Consider the following 19330-nt stretch of genomic DNA (forward strand, 5'->3'; position numbering starts at 1 on the left):
TAATGATTTTGGCTAACACGTTGAAGATGTGTTATTTTCAAAAACTTCTGGACATTTAGCCTTTGAAATAGTGTAGTTCAGAATGACAATTGCTTTTGAAAGCCTTATAGGTAGTAGCTGTACACAAGTGTTTCTAATATTAGACAGCTTGGTGTGTCAAAGAGAAAGTCTATATCTAACAGATCCATTGACCTATTTATGTTGCACAACCAACCTAAAATCAAGCCTTGTTAAAATGTCCTTCAGTTTAACCTCTCTTATCTGGTTCCACATTCTCCACCCTATTAAATATTTTGTAAACCTGAATAATATCTTCAATGATTCTTCTCTGCTCTATGGAAAATGAATTTAGTTCGATAAAGCTTTTCATAGTAGCTCAAAGTATTTCCATTAAAACTTGAAATATGTTGGCAGAAAACATTTAAATCTGCCTTTCAATGTGTGGATATTTGGAGGCCTTGAGGGTATTTTTTTGGTCTAGTTTTCTTTTAATAGAACACTTCAGTTTGTTGTGTTTCATAAGTGTAAATTATTTTGTCTGATTTCAAAGCCTGCACTAAGCCCAGGAAGAAATGTTTGTGTCTCTCCAGATAATGCATTAAATTAATATTTCTCAGTTCAGAAAACTGCCCAAATTTAGAAGAGTGCAAAGGTACATGTTTAAATTTAATCCTTTTCTTGATGCTGTTAAAGCCAAAATACTGCATGGAACAGGGATGGGCATGAGCATGTACTTCTAATATGCCTTAAACCATGGCAGCCACATAAATCATATCCGTGTTTCTACCCATATATAACTATATCTCTCCTGAAGATGTCTCCTGAATCAATCTTTGACCAAGAGCTCTTGTTCTCTCCTTTGGAGACATGCGCCATAAGAGCCCCAAAAGATGGTTACTTCAGTTAAAATTTATCTTGCAGCTTAATTTTATATAGATAAGATTTAGCAAGCATCAAACTGTTACGGAGGGGACGGTGGTCAGGCCAGCTTTGATGCATTGGCAACACAGAAAAACAGGCCAGGAAGTGAGGAACCAAGAGGGCATCTGATATTCGAGGATGTCAAGTTTTGCTGCTAGCTTCTAATTGCAATATATTCAAAAAGAAAAGAAAAATATTCAGCATCTAATAGTGACTGTTAAATCTGTATGAAGCTCCTTTTTCAATTCAAGGTTCATACAATCACGTATTTCCAAACAAACTCCAATGATCTTTCTCTCGTACTTTCTTACTAAATAGCTTTGACCGCGAGAGAGTCTAAGGACAGTCATTCTCCTCCATGTGCTAAATACTTTCTCTTAAGCTTGAAACAGTATTCATTCAGAAAGAACAGAGACAATGCAATCCCCAAACTATTAATTTTTTTTATAATTGTAAATTTATAATTTCAATTTTGCATACCCATGGAAGTCTCTCCCTACAGCATTGTTAGAAATGATTTTTTAAAAGCCTTTGCTTAAAAAAACATGAAAGATTAAGCTTTCATTTTAGTAAAAATCCCCTCAGGCAATAACTAGGTTCTTTTGTCTCTTGGCCCTGGAAAAAAAATTAAAATGGTTTAAATTGCCCATGGTTAAAGTAACTGTTTCTTGCAATTATCAGATGGTAGTGAATAAAAACGAAAATGAAATCATGAAAGAATAAAAACCAGGTAAATGCATATTATGTCTTTCATGAGTTTCTCACGGGTCTTTTGAAGACTCATTTAATCATCTTTCTTGTCTCTTATTTTGATATGATAATTGTTTCCTTTATTTACTTTAATCACCTCTATTTAGTTAATTAATTCTTCACTTTCTTTTCATTTCACTCCCTTATAATACTTTCCTGTTTTAAAGGCAGGTACCTATAGTATTTCATAACATAAGGATTTGGGCTGGGGTAGCTTTTACCTGACTCCAGGTTGTCTGAGCCAGTTTGTCTCGACTCCCTTTTGGTTGGGCCCTGGAAGTTTGCATTTCCCATTAACTGGGAAGGGATTTTGGAGGGACTACCTCAGGTGTAGGTATCGGCACTGTAAATTTCTCAATTTAGGCAGGATGAATCTCAGCTGAGTGTCAGGAACCTTGTCCTCCAGAGACTGTCCTTGACAGGTCCTGCAAACGGATCGACTAGTAAAGAGCTTGCAGGGAGGCTGCTATTCCAGAGCCTGCAGAGATTTATGGTTAATTCAGGGGTGGTGAGAAGGCCTGCAGGTGGATGCGAAGGAGGGACATACAAGCTCAGGATCAGAGTATCTGCCTCTAACGCTGCCTGACATTTAATTTGCCTCAGTTGACCAGCTACCCTAATTTTCCCCAGGATAATAATGTTTATTCTGACTGTCCTGGGTGGTACAAGGGCGATACGGTACTGTAAAACTTTTCCTGATATCAGGAGGTATGAAGCTCCTGATCTTTTTGCAAACTGATGTTAAGCAACAGCAGAAAAATGGTTTGTGCTCACGGGGAGAATATGGAAGTTGGGTTTCAGACACCAGCTTACTTTGTCATCTTGCCCTTCTCCATCACTGCATGTATTTTTATTGTTATTGTTTAATGCCATAACGTTGGGCTCACAGAATCTCATAGGTTGGTAGACACTTCCCAAGGTCTCTACTCCAGTCTCCTGCTCGCAGCAGGACCGCTCAGAGCAGGTTGGTGAAAGCCATGACCAGTCAAGGTTTGAATATCTTCAGGGATGGAGATTCCACAGCCTCTGTGAGCTCATTTCAGTTTTGTTTCTTAAAATTCATGCATAAATGTTTTTTCAGTAGCCAGTAGGAAAGCCCTTCGATGTGCAAATGAAGAGCCGAAACATCTAATTATACATCCAAATTTATCTGCATAAACATACACAATATAACTTCTGAGCTGTGGGGGGATAGAATTGCTAAACCAGAAGCTAATTCAGTTTCAGACTGAGGAGCCTTGATTTTCCATGACATTTTCATGATTATTTGATTCTCTAAACTATTATTTATTCACACAGCAGAACTAGCTATTCATGCTTCGGTAAAAAAGCTCTTCAGGTTTATCTGTTGTGTAAACCTAAGAGGAAATCGTCCTGCAAAACAATAGTGTCAGTGTAGAAAGTAAGATTTTTTTCTTTAATGACCTCTTAAAATCCAGCCCAGCTTTTGCTATATTATATCAGAATTCAGCCATTAACTCTTATGTTGAAAAAAAACTTCTCCTAGGCACAAAAGTCTAAAAATACTCATTTTCAGGCAGATGCTGACATTGAAGGATAACAGCCCCCAAAAAGGAAGTCTGTGAAGTATAGAATAAACTGAAAAAGAGAAAAAAAAGATTATTACAGTGCCTGTCCTGTAAGAATTAATTCATCCTTATCCCCTGCTAAAAGCAGAGAATTATAACTTATAGTTAGCGTCTGTGGTTCATTATTTTCTCTACCGCCTAATACAGTATGAAGATTGTCTTTGTTAGCTGAAGGTATTCATGTTGTGAACACAATTGTTGAAATATTAGAGATTTTATAGAATATACAAGATGCTTCAGCTGAGAAGCAGTGAAGAATGTTCAAATAATCATTCTTAGAAGATTCTCTTTTTGTTCACTTCAGTACAATCCATTTTTCTCCAATCAGCGGTGCAAGTCTGCCACCGTGACATTTTGTTAGAGGCCAGTACACCCACTGAGATAGCTGTGATTTGCTTCCAGGATGATCCAAAAATAACCCTACCAGTAGATGTGTAGGAGAGTCTGACAGTTTGCTAAAGAATGAACTGAGGTAGATGTTTCATGTTGGAAAAGATCGGTTTAAAATGCAGAATGGCACTCTTCATACTGTAGTACGAATTGATTATTTTTGTACCATTTCATGTGGAATTAATGCAGGTTCCATTATTATAAAATAATTTCAAATAAGGTACCATTATTATAAAATAATTTAAAATAAGCTTTATTAGTTTTGCAGCTCATAGAAGACTTCCCTGGTATAATGTTCATTATTTTTATGATAAAGATACAGTTGATAAATATAACACATATCCTAAATAAAGGTTTATAAATACAGTATACATACAGTACACATACCCTGGATGGATGCTTAAACAACCCAGGTGTATGATTTTCAATTTTATATTTAAATCTAGTTGTATTATTAGCACTGTTATCTCAGTGCTTAGAGCACAGAGCAGTCCAATGCCTTAACCCTGATCTCAGCACCATTTTTTTTAAAGTATGTGTTTGCAAGGAAGCCGGGGAAGAAAATCTTGCCTTAGCCACCACCCAGTGCCTGTCACTTAACTGCATAGTTCAAGGAGATTTGTGATGGGAGAAGTATATTTCTGAACTGTTGTGTGTCGGCTCGGCTTACCCACATAGTGTTAAGTTTCTGAGTCTCTGCTTAGGCTCCTAAATAAGTGAATTGATTTTGACTGCTCTTAGTGCCCAGAGACTATGCTACTTCTTGGAGAGATATATTGGTACTAAGCCCATCTGATAATTAGGTCACCCTTAAGCAGGCATCCAAACGCAAGTTGGAGCCAAAAATAGGAAACTGGGCATGCATTTTTGACCTGTATTTGTATTTTTAATAATGCTACAAAATATCTTAAATGACTAAAGAAGAAAACAGTAGGAATTGTGGCAAAAAATCTCCCAGAGTCCTCATACAGTAAAAGGAGAGATGAAGGGTGATGAATTCCCACAGAGCCTCCCTGGAACAGCAGTCTCTCCCTGGTCTCCTCATTTGGAAAACCGAGCCAGTGATAACCTGAAGGATGCTGATGGCAGCAGACAGGCCATCAATTAACTGGAATGACCTGTTTGCATATTTGTCCCTTAAAATGTAACAGGTCTTTGTATATTCTCCTAGCAAACTGGTTTCTGAACAGGTGTATGAATTCAGCCCAATGGATGTTAGGAAATTCAGTTGCTAAATGGCTGGGCTTGGGGTGGGCAGAAGCTGTCAGTGAAGAAGTGTGAGGCTGCCCGGCAACTGCAGAAAGAGATGTTTTGCAAAAGCTCCTTCCCTCTTTTTTAGAACCAACATTATCAATTTATGAATTTTTGGCACAGAAATCTCCGACTGTTTCCTCAGAACTGCATAAATATCAGTTGTATACTGAAGGACAGAAACACATGCATATTTTTCAGTGAAGCATTGTGCTAGCTAATGCTTTGGGTGGTTTTTTTTAGGAAACTGTGTGCAGTGCTAAACCATGGATTAGTCAGATCTAATTCAACAGGAGACATGTTTGTTTTTTAAACATTAGTACATTATCATCTTCCTAAAGTATTAAATCCATTGCCTTAGCACATTTCAGGATTTAATTTGCTTGCAGTATACGAATAGCGCTTTATAATACATCATATTTTGTAAGTGTCTCTCTACCCCACTCTTAATCTCTATTTCAAGCCACAGGAATCCCAGTTTGTAAAAAAGGCTATTTTTCTTTCTGTTGGAAGTACTATTTCAAGTTCATTCAGGATTGTTTTCTACAAAAGAAACATGATACTATCAGCTTGGCTACACAGATAGATAGGTGAGCTTATATGCTATATATCTTACAAGAAGTTCCAAGCCCAGAAAATGCTGGAGTCCATAATAGTCAGGAAATAATTTAAATCTTAGCAAAACTCATGCACTTGAAGGAGCTTTCAACTATTTAAGGTTTACTACTGCCAGCACTGCTCCTTCAACACTACTGAATTGTACACGTGTCCATGGATACTCATGGTCTGTTTTCCTAAGGCAGGATAAATTGTGGAACATAATGGGAATTAGAGTTTATGAATGTCTTTAACCTAATTGTTTCAGCATTGTCTGAAAAGAGCTAGTTGTTTGAATATGAGGCTGCTAATTTATTTTATGCATTGGCCAAACAAAAATATCTCCAACAACTGCATGAGTTTAAAACCAAATAAAGTAAACCCTTGACTGCCTTTGCTGTTGGCAGAACAAAGATGTGCAATATGAATGAAAAGAACCAGTGCCACATTGAACTATGTATGACTTTACAAATGGTCTGCAAAGGACCTGGCTGAGTAATTTTACATGAGACAAGATAATCCTCAAGTTCTGCGGCTTACAGAGGTGAATGACTATATCTTGTGGTGTGCTATTACAATGAGATTGTGCTTGCACACCCCACTAAAAATCCTTTCTTCCATGGAAATTATTATTCATGCACTTTCTGGACTCATAACTCCTTTACCTACAGACTCAAATTTTCAATCTATAGTTTATCTCATCTTTATTCTAAAATATCATGGATAAGACTCCTAAGCATCTGAAGTAAACAAATCTTTTAGGCACATCTTGCTGCAATGGAAAGACAAACACCTCCCGAGGACTATTTACCTGATATTAAGACAGATGTATTAGAGAGGTGAAAATGAAGATGAATCAGGCCATCCTCTCCCAAGTACTAGAATTTGAATTGCCGTATACGCATGTGATTAGCACTCTTGCAACAAAAACATTGCTTACGTTGAACTATAGGCTTGGACTCTACTGACACTCTTTTTTTATGGAGAGATGCTACTGCTTGTTGTTAGTTATTTCTTAGGGGAGAAAGTATGTCAAAGATGATGCAGGCACACGGGGGGCAGCGTGAAGGAACCTGCACTCCAGGCAGGAGATCCTGGCCTCAAGTAGAGCCTTATTGATTCTAGTTCAGAAATTCTTCGGCAAGAGATTTGGCAGTGGTTGTATGTTGAAGTGGCTCCACGTGGAGGTCGTTTCAGCACTGGGGCACGAGTCCCTGAACAATAGCTCACTCCAAATTGTGTGAGATAGCAGTAATAAACATGAGAGCACAGCTGGAAGTTCCCTGTAGAAATGCTAATGCTCTGGTTTTGATGTGAACTCAGTGGTGCTTCGATGAACACAGGCCACAGCCCTTGGCCCCACTGAGTAAAAGAGTCATAAATGCTCAGTAATTATTCTTTGTTTTCTTCATATTGTGGGATTTCAGTTTGGTTTGATTTCAGTTTGAGTTACAGTTGGAAATATCTAATGGTCAGCTATGAAGTTTAACCCAAGCCAGTCCACTGTGCCTTATTATTCTCTTCCCTAGCCTCTCTTTAAAGTACTTCCCACCCAAAACCTAAGGCAATTTATAGTTGTGGTCTGCTGGGGAGAATGCACAATATGTTGCAGGCACAGTGCTGAAATAGGATATATGACTTGTAGTTTACACTGGAGGTGGATGGTCTTCACTGAGCAATACATTTCAACAAAAGAGAAGCATCAGTGTGGAATTGGCCCAGAATATTAACTTGCTTTTTACTCTCTCTCTCCATCTTCATAATCTCACAGGAAAATGTACCCTTAAACACAATAGCCTAGATTCATAAAGATATGCCCAATCAATAAATGCTTGTTTCCTAAAATACCTTCTGTTAGATAGATAGGTTTGGAGGAAACTTACGGTACAGAAGACCTAGAAAACTAGAAAACTACAAAAATAACCAGCTGATAGGTTTGTCTGCCATACCTATAGTACCTTTGTGTGCTCTGTTTTCTCCTCCTTCTTTGCACTGCTGTGGAAGGTCTTTGGTATAGACACTGTAATTTCAAGACATTCAGAAATGTCAAGCTAGGCTTTAACATGAATGACATAAGTGATTAAGATAAGTGACCCTGATTTTCACTTGTCCCATGTTCACAGGGCTTGCTTAGCTCTCAAAGACCCATGCACTACTGAAGAGTATGGATTTATGAGTCTAAAGTTAGTCTCCAGTTCTTGAAGCCCTTGGCTTCTTCTGAATTTGCCAAGAATTTGAATGAATTGGTTCACCTCTCTGTTTTCTTTTTTTCCTTGTATAAGTGAAAGTACTCAAAGGACTTTGTAAAATATAAAACTGTTTTCAGAAAGCCAGCTTCAGCCAAAAGGATCACCATGGGGAAAAACTCCTTTCCTTCTCTCCCTCTCCCCCTGTGTCTTGCTTAGTCTCATTTGCACGTGCATGCACACAGACACACAGAAGCAACCAGATGTTGAGTGGATGCAGCTTTCCCTTCCTCCTTTCCTCACTGGTGCTTCTCTTTTCCTGTACCCAGAGAAGATACGGACAATCTTTCACAGGAATTGTTCACCTGTGAGTAATGAAGCAGTAGAGGGACACTGACTTATTTGACAAAGGCTGTGATATTAGTGTATGTCTTTCTATATTGTCATTCTTCTTCCCCCCTGACTCTTTCTTGCTCTCTTGCATTTCTGGTGCTCTTTCCCTGGAGTGCGTCTGTCACTTTTATTTTATTCTATCCAAGCACAAGCAGAGCACTTAAACTTACTAGAATCTTCCTTTTTGACATGTCAGACAGCACTTCCAAGATATCAGAAAATGAGCAAGTTTTTACTTCTCTCTCCACGCCAATGGCAATGTGTTTGTTAGAGGACCTTATGGAGAATTAACCGCGCCAGACCAGGAAAATCCACCTCTGCTTTGCCAAAAATTGCCCCGAGAAACAGAACCAGTGTATGCTGGTGCTATGTTAGCAACTGGGAGACCACCGGTTTGTGCCAGGGTGAATACTCGGATTGGCTGGAGATCACTGTAAAGGGCAGACAATTTAATGCCAATCACACATACTAGTTAGATTAGAATACTGATGAGCCCTTTTGAAAGGCCAACTGCATCTTCTTTCAGCAAAAATATTAAAATGCCCCCCTTTCCCCCACCTCCCCCCCCCAGATTCTCCACAAGAATAAATTAAAACTTGGAGGTGTGGTTATTATCACAGAATAATTAGAACCCATGGGATTAGAGGCACTCAATGTTTGTTAATGCCCCTGGGTTGTGATTATCTAATAATGATGATGCCTCTGTCATCGCTTAATTATTCTTCCCCTTTAAAATGTTCCTTATGCAGTCAGAGCCCGTAGAGTGTGCTCATTTCAGACAGAAACACAACTGCAAATTCCTGAGAGCCATGTCACATGGGCGGTGTGATTGACTTACCCACTTCTCCCCCATGCCCATGTTTATAATCCTCATTTCATAAGCTCCATCATTACTATACTTGAATTGCTCCTCTTTTCCATTAGAGTCATTTCATTCACACGTTTAGGAGAAAGGTTTTGGGCCTCCATCTCTTTAAAACAACCAGTTGTTGTTAGGGCTACGTAAAGAGAATACACCTTAATCAATTGACCTTAAACATGTAAGATCACATCTGGCCAGAATCCCACATAACACCAAATCAGTGGTCCAGATTCCCCACTACATAAGAACCTCCTACATTTGGGTGCCATTCTTCTCTGTTTAAGAGAGTACCACAACCAAAATAAGACATTGTAAATCAGACCAAAGTTGGAAGCTTTGCATAGACTTTTTCCAACACAACTAAACTTTGTCCAATATCTTTAGTCCTTCACTCAGGCCAGCAGGTGTTCATCTTGTTTAGATACAGTTTGCAAGACATCATTCCAAACATTGTTGGGTTTTGCAACTAAAGATTAGAAAGAAAAAAGAGAACACAGCCTTAATCTGATTATCCTTAAATCCCATGTTGTCTCTTAGCTTTATTATCCCTCTTATACTAACAAAGGGACAAAGGAATATTCTGTTTACCCAAGAGATTTTGGGTAGTAAACAAAGATTTTAAATTCAACTTGCTAAAATTAGAGATTTCTGCGTTGGGTTTAATATTTCTTTTCCTTTTGTCCCCAACTCTTATAACTTTTTTTTCTATGTCACTGACTGGGGAGGTGTTAGAAGTATTAAAATAATTTTGATCTTCTTTTGTTGCTGCATTTACTCTCTTTGCATAATTTCTTTATATCATCTCTTTCCGTGTTTCTACTATGATTTTATTTTCTGTTGCACATTGCTAAATCTAAAGAAAACTAAGAGGAATCTAAAATCTCAAGGAATCATCCAAGGTCAGGACCTCCTTTTGTTAGATGTAGATCTAGCCCTGGAAATCTAGCCCACACAAAGTAGTTGTGGCAGCCTAGAATCAGAAGCACAGCCAAGAGTTAAGTGGCATATTAGCTGTCAACCTCTATTCCTGTAAACAGACCCACGAACAGAAGCCAGTTCAGTTTTCTGCCAGCACATCTTCATTCTTCAGCTTTCTTTCATTCTGCCTCAGTGTTATCTGACTTTTTCTACTTTTCTGCTACACTGTTCTACTTTTCATAGGTTCATAGAATAATCGAGGTTGGAAGGTCCCTCAGGAGGTCTGTAGTCCAAGACCCTGCTCAAAGCAGGGTCAGGTGTGACATGAGATCAGGTTGCTCAGGGCTTAATCCAGTCGAGTCTTGAAAACCTCCAAGGACACAGCCTGGGCGATCTGGGTAAACCGTTCCAGTGCTTGATGATCCTCACGGTACAAATATTTTTACTTATATCTATCTGGACTGAACCTCTCTTGTTTCAATTTACCTCTCATCCTCCCACCATGCACTACTGCTCTGTCTAGCTGATGACCTCCTCATAAGTACTGGGAGGCTGCTTTAGGTCCACCTGAAGCCATACCTTCTCCAGCCTGAACAAGCCCAACTCGTTACAGGATGAGTGCTCAAGCCCCTGACCATCTTACTGGCCTTCCACTGAACTCCCTCCAACTGATCAGTGTTTTCCTTGCAATGAGGAGCCCAAATCTGGATGCAGTATTTAGATGTGATGTAACAAGCACTGAGTAAAGAGGAAACAGCACCTGGGTCTCCTAGCTCTTCTGTTCCAACAGCCCAGGATGCTGTTGGCTTTCCTTGCTGCCAAGGCATGCTGCTGGCTCATGGTCACCTCCCACCAGGACACCCTCCCCTCCCCGGGTCCTTTGCAGCAGAGCTTCTCCTCAGCCCATCCATCCCCAGCCTGGGTTACTGAAAGGAATTATTCCTTCCCAGGTGCAGGACTTTGCATCTGTCCTTGTTAAATTTCACAAGGTTCCTGTTGGCCAACTCTGCGTCCCTCTGAATGGCAGCCATTTAGTCAGGAGCAGTTTAAGTCAGATCTATTTTATCTAGCCCTTGGAGTCAGTGAGCTCAGGAGGGCAGCAGAAAATCAGAAATACACCCAAATTCAGTACAAGAAAGAGGATTCTGGACTCAGACAACTGCCAATACAGATTTGACAGGAGTCTTTCCCAAAAGAGCACATGTTTTCTCTGCAACTTCTCATGCTTGAAGTTATAGAGATACCAAACCTTAAATTTGTGGGTAATATTGATCCCTGGTGCACTGCTATATCGTCTTAACTGGAGCAAAATAAGTACTTTGAACACCAAGTTATTTAAACCCTCCATTAAGTAAAACAACAAGAACAAAGTTGTGGTTCACAGCGGAGCGGTGATAAGCAGGTAGCTGATATCAAAGTAAACGTTGAGCTTCCTGTTGTGCCGTGCGTTGGGTAGTGACGAGCAATTGTGGAGTGTAACCGAGAGCTGCCTAAAGGAAAGCTGTCAGCAGGGCTGACACAGTTACCGTTGTGAATCTCTATGTGGAAAGCCCCAGCGTAGTTAAGCCGGTCTTGGAGCTGCCCTGAAGCCCTGCAGCACCAGAAAGCTGGTTCTGCTCCAGAAATATTAGCTGCTCTTCACGTGGATGGGGTGGGTGAAGGTCTACAGCAACCCTCTATGCAGGCAAAGAGCTAAAGCTGCCCTTGCTTTTCTTTGCCCATTCTCTCCTTTAGTCCTGCCCTAGAACCAAAATAATGTTTCCAAAAAGAAAATTTACTTAAAATCTTTGAAATGCCTCTTTCATGTTCTTAATACCTTAATCCCAGGCCTGCAGTGTGACTGTGTATCATTTCCAGAGAGTACGCCAGTGTTGGAAGAGGAGGAAGGGAACAGGACAAGGTGAAGAGGAATGGAGAGAGTGCCCAGCCTACTGCATATCACCACCCATAAAATAGCACCACGTTAGCGTATATAGTATGGAGTTTCCAAAAGACTGTTTTTTTCTGTGGTATATGACTTTGCTGAGGAGTCATTGGAGTTCTTTATTACTTAGATATTTACCAAAAAAATTAAGGAAAGAATAGGGTCGACCACACTGCAAACAACCTCTCTGCTAAATCATAGTGGTACATGTGTGATTTGAGTAGGTCGTTTTCTTCAGAGCAACACCGAGAGGGAGTGTTTATCTAGTACTTTGTTTCATCACCAGGTGCTCAGGCAGCCTCTCTGGACCCTCCAGTTGACCTCCTCTGTTGGGGAAGAGGATTCATTTTATAAATTGGCCCTGAGACATGAGAGGGCTGTGATTTGCCCAGACAAACATAGGTCTGTGGTTTTCTTACTTCAGTATACCTAGAAGCCCTATCAAGGGCACTCCTTGGTCTTAGGTGTAGGAAGTAAATAGGCATGACAAAAATGTGCCTGTGCCTCCAAGATATGGCTTTCTAGGAGACAAGCCAGCAACTGGGAAGAAGCAGAATTAGCTCTGTCTTGCAGCAAAAGCATAGCGAGTGTTTTATCCAGGGCAGCACAAGAAGTTTGAGGCAGAACTGGGAAAGGCATCAATAGCATCTGGTAGTTTAGCTCACCCTGCGTGCCATCCCACAACACATTTCCTCTCTGAATGGTCTACATCTACTTTGAGTACACCATCTCCATCAGTGGAAACAGGAGCACTTCCAGAGGGCAATTCAGCCCATCCTGAGAGAGAAATCTAAAAGTAGGGTGTCTGACTTGGAGGTCTCTTAACCTCAGAGACCGTCCAAAAGATCAGTTTTGACTAGACTGGCTTAAACTAACAATGAGGCTGCCAAAGGTGGGGAAATTAATCGCATCCACATTGTGCACAGCAAAGCCAAAGAAATATTTACACATCATTGCCTTTCCTAGATGCTGTTATCCTGAATCTAGTTTTCCAGCTGATGTAAATCCAGATGATGTAAATCATCATGACTCTATGGACATAAGCTAGCCAAAAGAATGGCCAAAAGTTTCTATGCTAATACTGCTTGTTTTTCTGGGCTGGCACAGGTTTTAGGAATTGTGTTGAAACATTATTTAAATTAAAAGGGAAATGGCTCATTGCTAGTTTAGATTTCTATTAAAAAAATCTCTGACCTAAAAGGTGCTATAACCTTTTACAGGCAGAAATAAATGTGTTGAGGAGAACAGTTGAAAATGCCAGCTCCTTCCAGCCTTAAAAATCTCTATGAATGCAACATTACTAGTTAAACACAAATATCTATACCGTGCAGAGCAACCACTCCAAATGAAAATGTGTTCTCTGTATCAAAGAGAGCTCTGTTAAAGAATATATTAACCAAAGGCCAAGTCTCTTTATTCATAATGAAGCTGACAGCAAAAAATTCATCAATTAAATGGAGGAAGCACAGTAAGATCAAATGGCTGGGGTTGGAATTGGTTTGGGGGTTGTTGGGGAAAGGCTGCAGCCGTGCCCTTCTGCATTTCACAACTTCTTAATAATATTATTTGTATTATTTGAAGTCTTCTGGTTGTTTATTAAAGTGGAGTTGAGTTTGGGAGAAAGAGGAGGAAGGTTGTGAGACTGACAGAGAAATGTGGGAATAGAGGGGTCAATGAAGAAGAAACACTAAGGTCTCTAATAGTAAAATCAACATTTTTTATCTTCTCACCTTTCATGGTTGGAAAGGCTGAAGAGTTTTGTAAAGTCTCTGTATGTGGCCTGGATGGAGAAGGCAAGAGGTGACCAGCGTGCAGTGTACCTGCAGGAAAGAGAGCAGATTTTTCTACAGGTTACTGGACAGCTCTTTGCTCTTGCAAGTCTAAACTGACCTCTTTATCCAATGCTGTGATATTATTTTCACGTATTAACAGATTTTTAAGGTCAGTGAGGAATATGATGACCATCTTGTCCGAACTCTTGCAACAACAGCCAAAGGTTTCAACCCCATAACTCCTGCCAATAGTCTCTGATTGAGCAACAGCCTCCTTGAGAAAGTTTTCAGCTTATTCCAATGACTGATGTTAGAGAGGAAGAAGTTCCTCTGAGTAGACAAAATCTTATCTCTCATGTTCTGATATTTATCCAGGGCTTAACATTGTGAGGGAATGATCGGTGCAGCTGGTAAAAAGCATCTCTGTTCTTCAGCGACTATTGTATATTCAGCTAGCATTCATCAGGCTGGAGTTCCAGTCTGCTGAATCTCTCCCCCTAGCTTCAGTATTAGCTAACTCACTTAATACTGTCCCAGAAATGTACTGAGTCCTTGACATATATAGGTTTTAAGGAGGCAAGGATAAAATTCCCAGTGCAAAGAGAAAAATAAAACACCAAATGTTGTGGATACAGGGTGTGCCATACAGAGTGACACCAGAAGTCCAAGTCATTTACACTTTTTTTGTGTGTTTTGTTTTTCCTCACTGTTGCACCAAATGCTGGTGCACCAGTAGCACAAAGAGGGCAATTCCTAGTGGAACTACAGCTCCGTACATCAAGCTGTGTAAGTACCTGGAGACAGATGCCTACTGTTTATTAAGCAGCACTATGAAGTGATTTGATTCAGAGCAGTAATGTTCTGGCGTGGAGGATAGAGGGAGTTGTGAAATGTTTTAATTTATTTGGTGGCAGGGGAACCTGGTAAAAACCAGTTTATAAATTCTGTAGGTATCCAATCTATTTTTGTGATCTGGACAACTAAAAACCATAAATATAGCATAACACTATTCCGACAGTGAATTATACTTTCTTTGCCATTACTCTGAGCAGTTGTGGAGCCCAAGAGCTTTGCTTACACAAGAGAGTTATACAGGTTCCCCCAAAGCAGTGCAGTCATCTACTGTTACCACAAGGCACGTGATTTTTCTTTTTTCCCTTTGGTTCAATATATGTTACAATTTTCTAGTTGAAAGAAACTAGAAAAGGGCAAAGGACAGGAGAAGCACAGTCCTTGTCTTTAGATGGATTTCAGCGTATTTTGGGAGCACATAAGGTAAAAACTTTCAGCTGGCCTAAGCCTCCACGCATGTCTTGTAGGACCTTTTAACTTTTGTTTCATCTCCCTTTAAGTTTTTGGGGGACAAGGAATACCATTGCTTCATCTGTTGGCTTTATCCAGCATTTTGTGAGAAATTTTCACCTCTCTTAATATCTTGGACCTTTTATGGCCCCTTTATGATAGTATTTTAGCTCATCACTGTCTTCATCTTCATTTCATACATGCAGGTCTCAGTCAAAGGGAAGGAGATAACTAGTGTGGAGTCTCTCAGGAAACCTCACGAAGCAAGGTGCTGGATCTGTCCTTTACAAGTGCCCTAACAAAAGGGGATCCCTTCATTTCTGTTCACCCCCTGTTCAATAAGATGGTGGAAACCACACAATTTGTTCAGTTTCTTTCTCCTCAAAGAAATAATAAGCCAAAGAGGAAAAAGCATTGTCCCAGTGGATCTGTGAGACAGATCACTGCTAAGCAGAAGAAATAGCCGCAACAACAAAACACTGATTTCTGAGATGCTTCAGTGCTCCAACTAGTATTTTACATTGATTATATGCCAAGTCATTATTTAGGCAAACTAGATAATCTGCATTGCAACTTCAAATGGGAGAATCACTGAGGCACCTGCTCTGTGTTTGATGGAATAGAGAACCTTGATATGAAAAAAAGAAGAAAATAGATGTTGGCCCCAGATACCGACCATCCCCGGAGCATGTGTTTGAGCAGTGAGGCTATGATAAGAGCCACCACAATGCACTCTGTGGGCTGGGCAAGAGAGAAGGATTTAATCAGGTTTTTCTGCCTTCTCCAACAGATGTGTTGACAATCCATAAGCGTATGGCTCTCATTCACAGGAGTTATTTGCCCCCAAGAGCTTTAATGTAATTTTCAGGCAGTTTCCTAACCCCCATTTCTCTCATTTCTTAAATATATGTGTTTCCTCAAGAGAAGAGGGTAATAATCCTCTGAAACAGAAATGGAGAGAATTCAGCCCAGTCAAAACCAATCGGATCCTTCAGATTTGAGGTTTATATACTTCATTTAAATGATCTGCTAATGAACATGAGCAGAAACACAGAGCAGTGTTGGTCACAGGGAATTCACTGACATTCATTCACTTTGATTTTTTTCTCTCTTCTCTGTTGGTGCCCACATTATCTGACAAAAGTGGTTTTTCACTTTTTCTTTTTTATTACTTTTTTTTTAATGAAAGACATTATTGGCTTCTTATTGCTTTGTGGAGAAAGATTGAATAATCAAAGCTGCTTCTATCTGCAACATATAAAATTATTCATAACATTTCAGATGCTAGGGATGTGGGGTCAAGGAATGACTCACGGAGTCTGAAAATCTCTCCTCACCCACACCAAGAGTATCTTCTTACTTTGAGGCCTCATGAGTGTGAAGGCTTGTCTTTGGTGGGTCTTAAGGTTGTAAAGGTGGTTTATTTGTAGGTTAGAGCTTTAAGGTTTATGCACAAAGTGAAAAAGTTGCCTCCTACTTTCCTTAGTGGATCCTGCCAACTGTAGAGACTTTCTTGAGGGTTCACTGAGTAATCTGATGTGTTCGACAGCTCAGAAGAGCATCACGATAAAAGTGGGCTTAACCATTTCACAGCTAGGTAATGAATAGGAACAAAAAAGCATGGTGTAGACATGGTGTGTCTCCAGTAAATCATCAACAAAATTCTGGCTTTAAATGTTCACTTTTCAGAAGATAACGTAACTTTTTAAAGGAAAAGAAAGAAAGTCTTTATGATGACGCACTAAAGTAGGGCTCAGGAGACAAGCTAAAAACCTAATTGCTTCTGCAGCTTTTATGAGCGTGATTCATCTGGTGCAAGTTTACCTGCATGTAAGTTAAGTGTTTAATCTACACTGGTTATTTAAGGCCCTTCTGTGAGAGAGACATACATTTCTAGTTCATCCAACCTATCCTAAATGATCGCTCTCTCTAAGGTGCTTTATTACTTTCCTATGACAACAGAGTGAGTCTCTTTCTCTTCCTAAGCATGTAGTTTAGATGGATTCATCTCATCCACCTTCATCATTCCCTTGGCATTGTAGCAGCAAGGACCTTTTCTCCACCTGAGCCTCAGCTTCCCCTCTGGCACAGATTGTGGGGATGTATATAGTATCATTTGTGGGGTGCATATATGTGACTAGTTATGTGCAAAGGACAAGCGAAAAGCCTGCAATAAAATGGACAGTGGTTACATTTTGTATTTGGCCGGTCATTCTTCTTTTTGTAAAATTTAAGGCTTTAAATGATGTTCATATGGTCTCCTAGAGCAGAGCCATAATGGCATGGTGTCTCACTTAGAATAATTAAAATTTCTCTTAGAACACTTGGGGCCCAGAACAGAAAGCTGTTCTATGACAAAATTAATATGAGTAATTCTATTTTTTTCAATGATGGAGTTTAAAAAGTGACAAAATCTCAATAGCCTGGTTAGCTGATCAGCCTGGGATGCTAGGTTGATTGACAAACTTTGAGAAAGTGACTGATCCCCCACTTACTGTTTTTGTATTATGTTCGCAAACAATAGCACAATGCTAAATTTTGTGATCCAGTCGTTGCAGTTCGAGTCTCATCAACACTTTCCATGAACAATCGTACTATTAATATCTTGAACAAGGTTTGTCTATCGGTCTCATTTTCTTTTTTCTTTTTCTTGCAAGTAGCCCTGTTGTGGTCAACATTATTGTAAACTGTTTTGTGGTCAACTAAAAGAAGCAAAATATGGCCTTAATTTTGCCTTGCTTTTTTTTCCTTTCAGTGGCTGCATCAACTGCTAATTCCACAGCTGGTGCGGCCATGAATTCTTTGACTTCTCTGGGTACTCTCCAAGGACTGGCTGGAGCCACTGTTGGACTGAATAATATTAATGCACTAGCAGGTACCGTAAACAGTGAGTATTTATTGCTGTGGTGGACAGCCTTCCCCAATAATCATGCCACAAAAACTATCAATTGTAAAGTGATGATATTATTATTTTTAATCAATATACAAAATAAGGGGGTCAAGTTGATCTAGTTCCATTCATGGTACATATGCAGTTCTGGAGTCTTTTAGTTTCACATAGTTTGCTCTGCAAAGTGAAGTCCCTTGGGTCCCTGCACAAAGACTCCTTTTCTTTCAGGGAGTATGGAAGGTAAAAGAAATGTCACCAGGGATTTGGGTTATTGTCGTGGTTTAAGCCCAGCTGGCAACAAAGCAGCATGAAGCTGCTCGCTCACTCCTCCCTCCCACCCCAGTGGGGTGAGGAGGAGAAAATATAAAAAAACACTCGTGGGTTGAGACAAGGGCTGGGAGAGACCACTCACCACTTATGGTCATGGGCAAAACACAGACTCGACTTGGGGAAAAACCAAAATCAATTTAATTTACTACCAATCAAATCAAAACAAGGATACTGAGAAATAAAACCAAACCTTAGAACACCTTCCTCCCACCCCTCACTCCTTCCTGGCTCAATTCCACTCCCGGTTCTCTCTCCCTCCTCCCCCCAGTAGCACAGGGGAACAGGGGATGGGGGTTGGGGTCAGCTCGCCACACGTTGTCTCTGCCGCTCCTTCCTCCTCAGGGGCAGGACTCCTCACTCTTCCCCTGCTCCACCGTGGGGTCCCTCCCACGGGAGACAGTTCTCCATGAACTTCTCCAGCGTGAATCCTTCCCTCGGGCTGCAGTTCTTCACGAACTGCTCCAGCGTGGGTCCCTTCCCTGGGCTGCAGTCCTTCAGGCACAGACTGCTCCAGCATGGGTCCTCGCCATGAACCGATCTTCAGTCCCAGCCTGCTCCAGCGCGGGCTTTCCCATGGAGTCCCGGCCATCTTGGGGGGCATCCATCCCCCTGCTCCGGCATGGGCTCCTCTCTCCCTGGGCTGCAGGTGGGCGTCTGCTCCCCTGCTCCCCTCCGTGGGCTGGGGGGACAGCCTGCTGTCTCACCACGGGCTGCGGGGGCATCAGCCTCTTTCCCCACTCCTCCTCCCCCGCCTTCCTCCCTGACCTCGGTACCCGCAGAGGGGCTCCTCTCCCATCCCAATCCCCGACTCGCTGCAGGTTCCCCTTCTTAACTCTGTTCTCCCAGAGGCACTACCACCATCACTGATGGGCTCACCCGTGGCCAGAGGCAGGTCCAACTTGGAGCCGGGGAAGCTTCCAGCAGCTTCTCACAGGAGACACCCCCGAGGCCCCTCCCCCACTACCAAAACCCCGCCACACAAACCCAAAACAGTTATCTAGGTTATAGGAGAAGCTGCTTTCTCATGTAGGGAGTCTGACAACAGGTATATCACCTCAATGTACAAAACTTCACTCACAAATGTAGTGGTAAGAAAGATGTTTGCCACAGAGGCAGTCCTTTTAAAGTGTCTGTAGGAATTATCAAATTGACTTGAGAACAACATACTTTAAAAATGAAGGCAAGTCTTTGGCTTTTAATTGGCAAGTATAAGAGAATGATGCAGTCAGTCACCTGTAATACCAGAGCATGCACA

At 40.8% G+C, this 19330-nt stretch overlaps 1 protein-coding gene across 13 annotated transcripts in view; it reads left to right on the forward strand.

The window, feature by feature from the left end:
• CELF2 (CUGBP Elav-like family member 2) overlaps positions 1 to 19330 on the forward strand; it is a 379996-nt gene that overhangs the window by 337710 nt on the left and 22956 nt on the right. For 9 of the 13 annotated variants that reach the window (XM_030016268.2, XM_030016264.2, XM_030016265.2 and 6 more), the window contains one exon: positions 17611 to 17742. In XM_030016268.2, coding sequence (XP_029872128.1) covers positions 17611 to 17742 — 132 coding nt within the window. The remainder of the gene's footprint in view (positions 1 to 17610; positions 17743 to 19330) is intronic. The other 4 variants (XM_030016266.2, XM_030016271.2, XM_030016273.2 and 1 more) reach the window with 1 other exon arrangement.

This window comes from Aquila chrysaetos, chromosome 5 (genome assembly GCF_900496995.4).
Source record: "Aquila chrysaetos chrysaetos chromosome 5, bAquChr1.4, whole genome shotgun sequence".
Lineage (NCBI taxonomy): Eukaryota > Metazoa > Chordata > Aves > Accipitriformes > Accipitridae > Aquila > Aquila chrysaetos.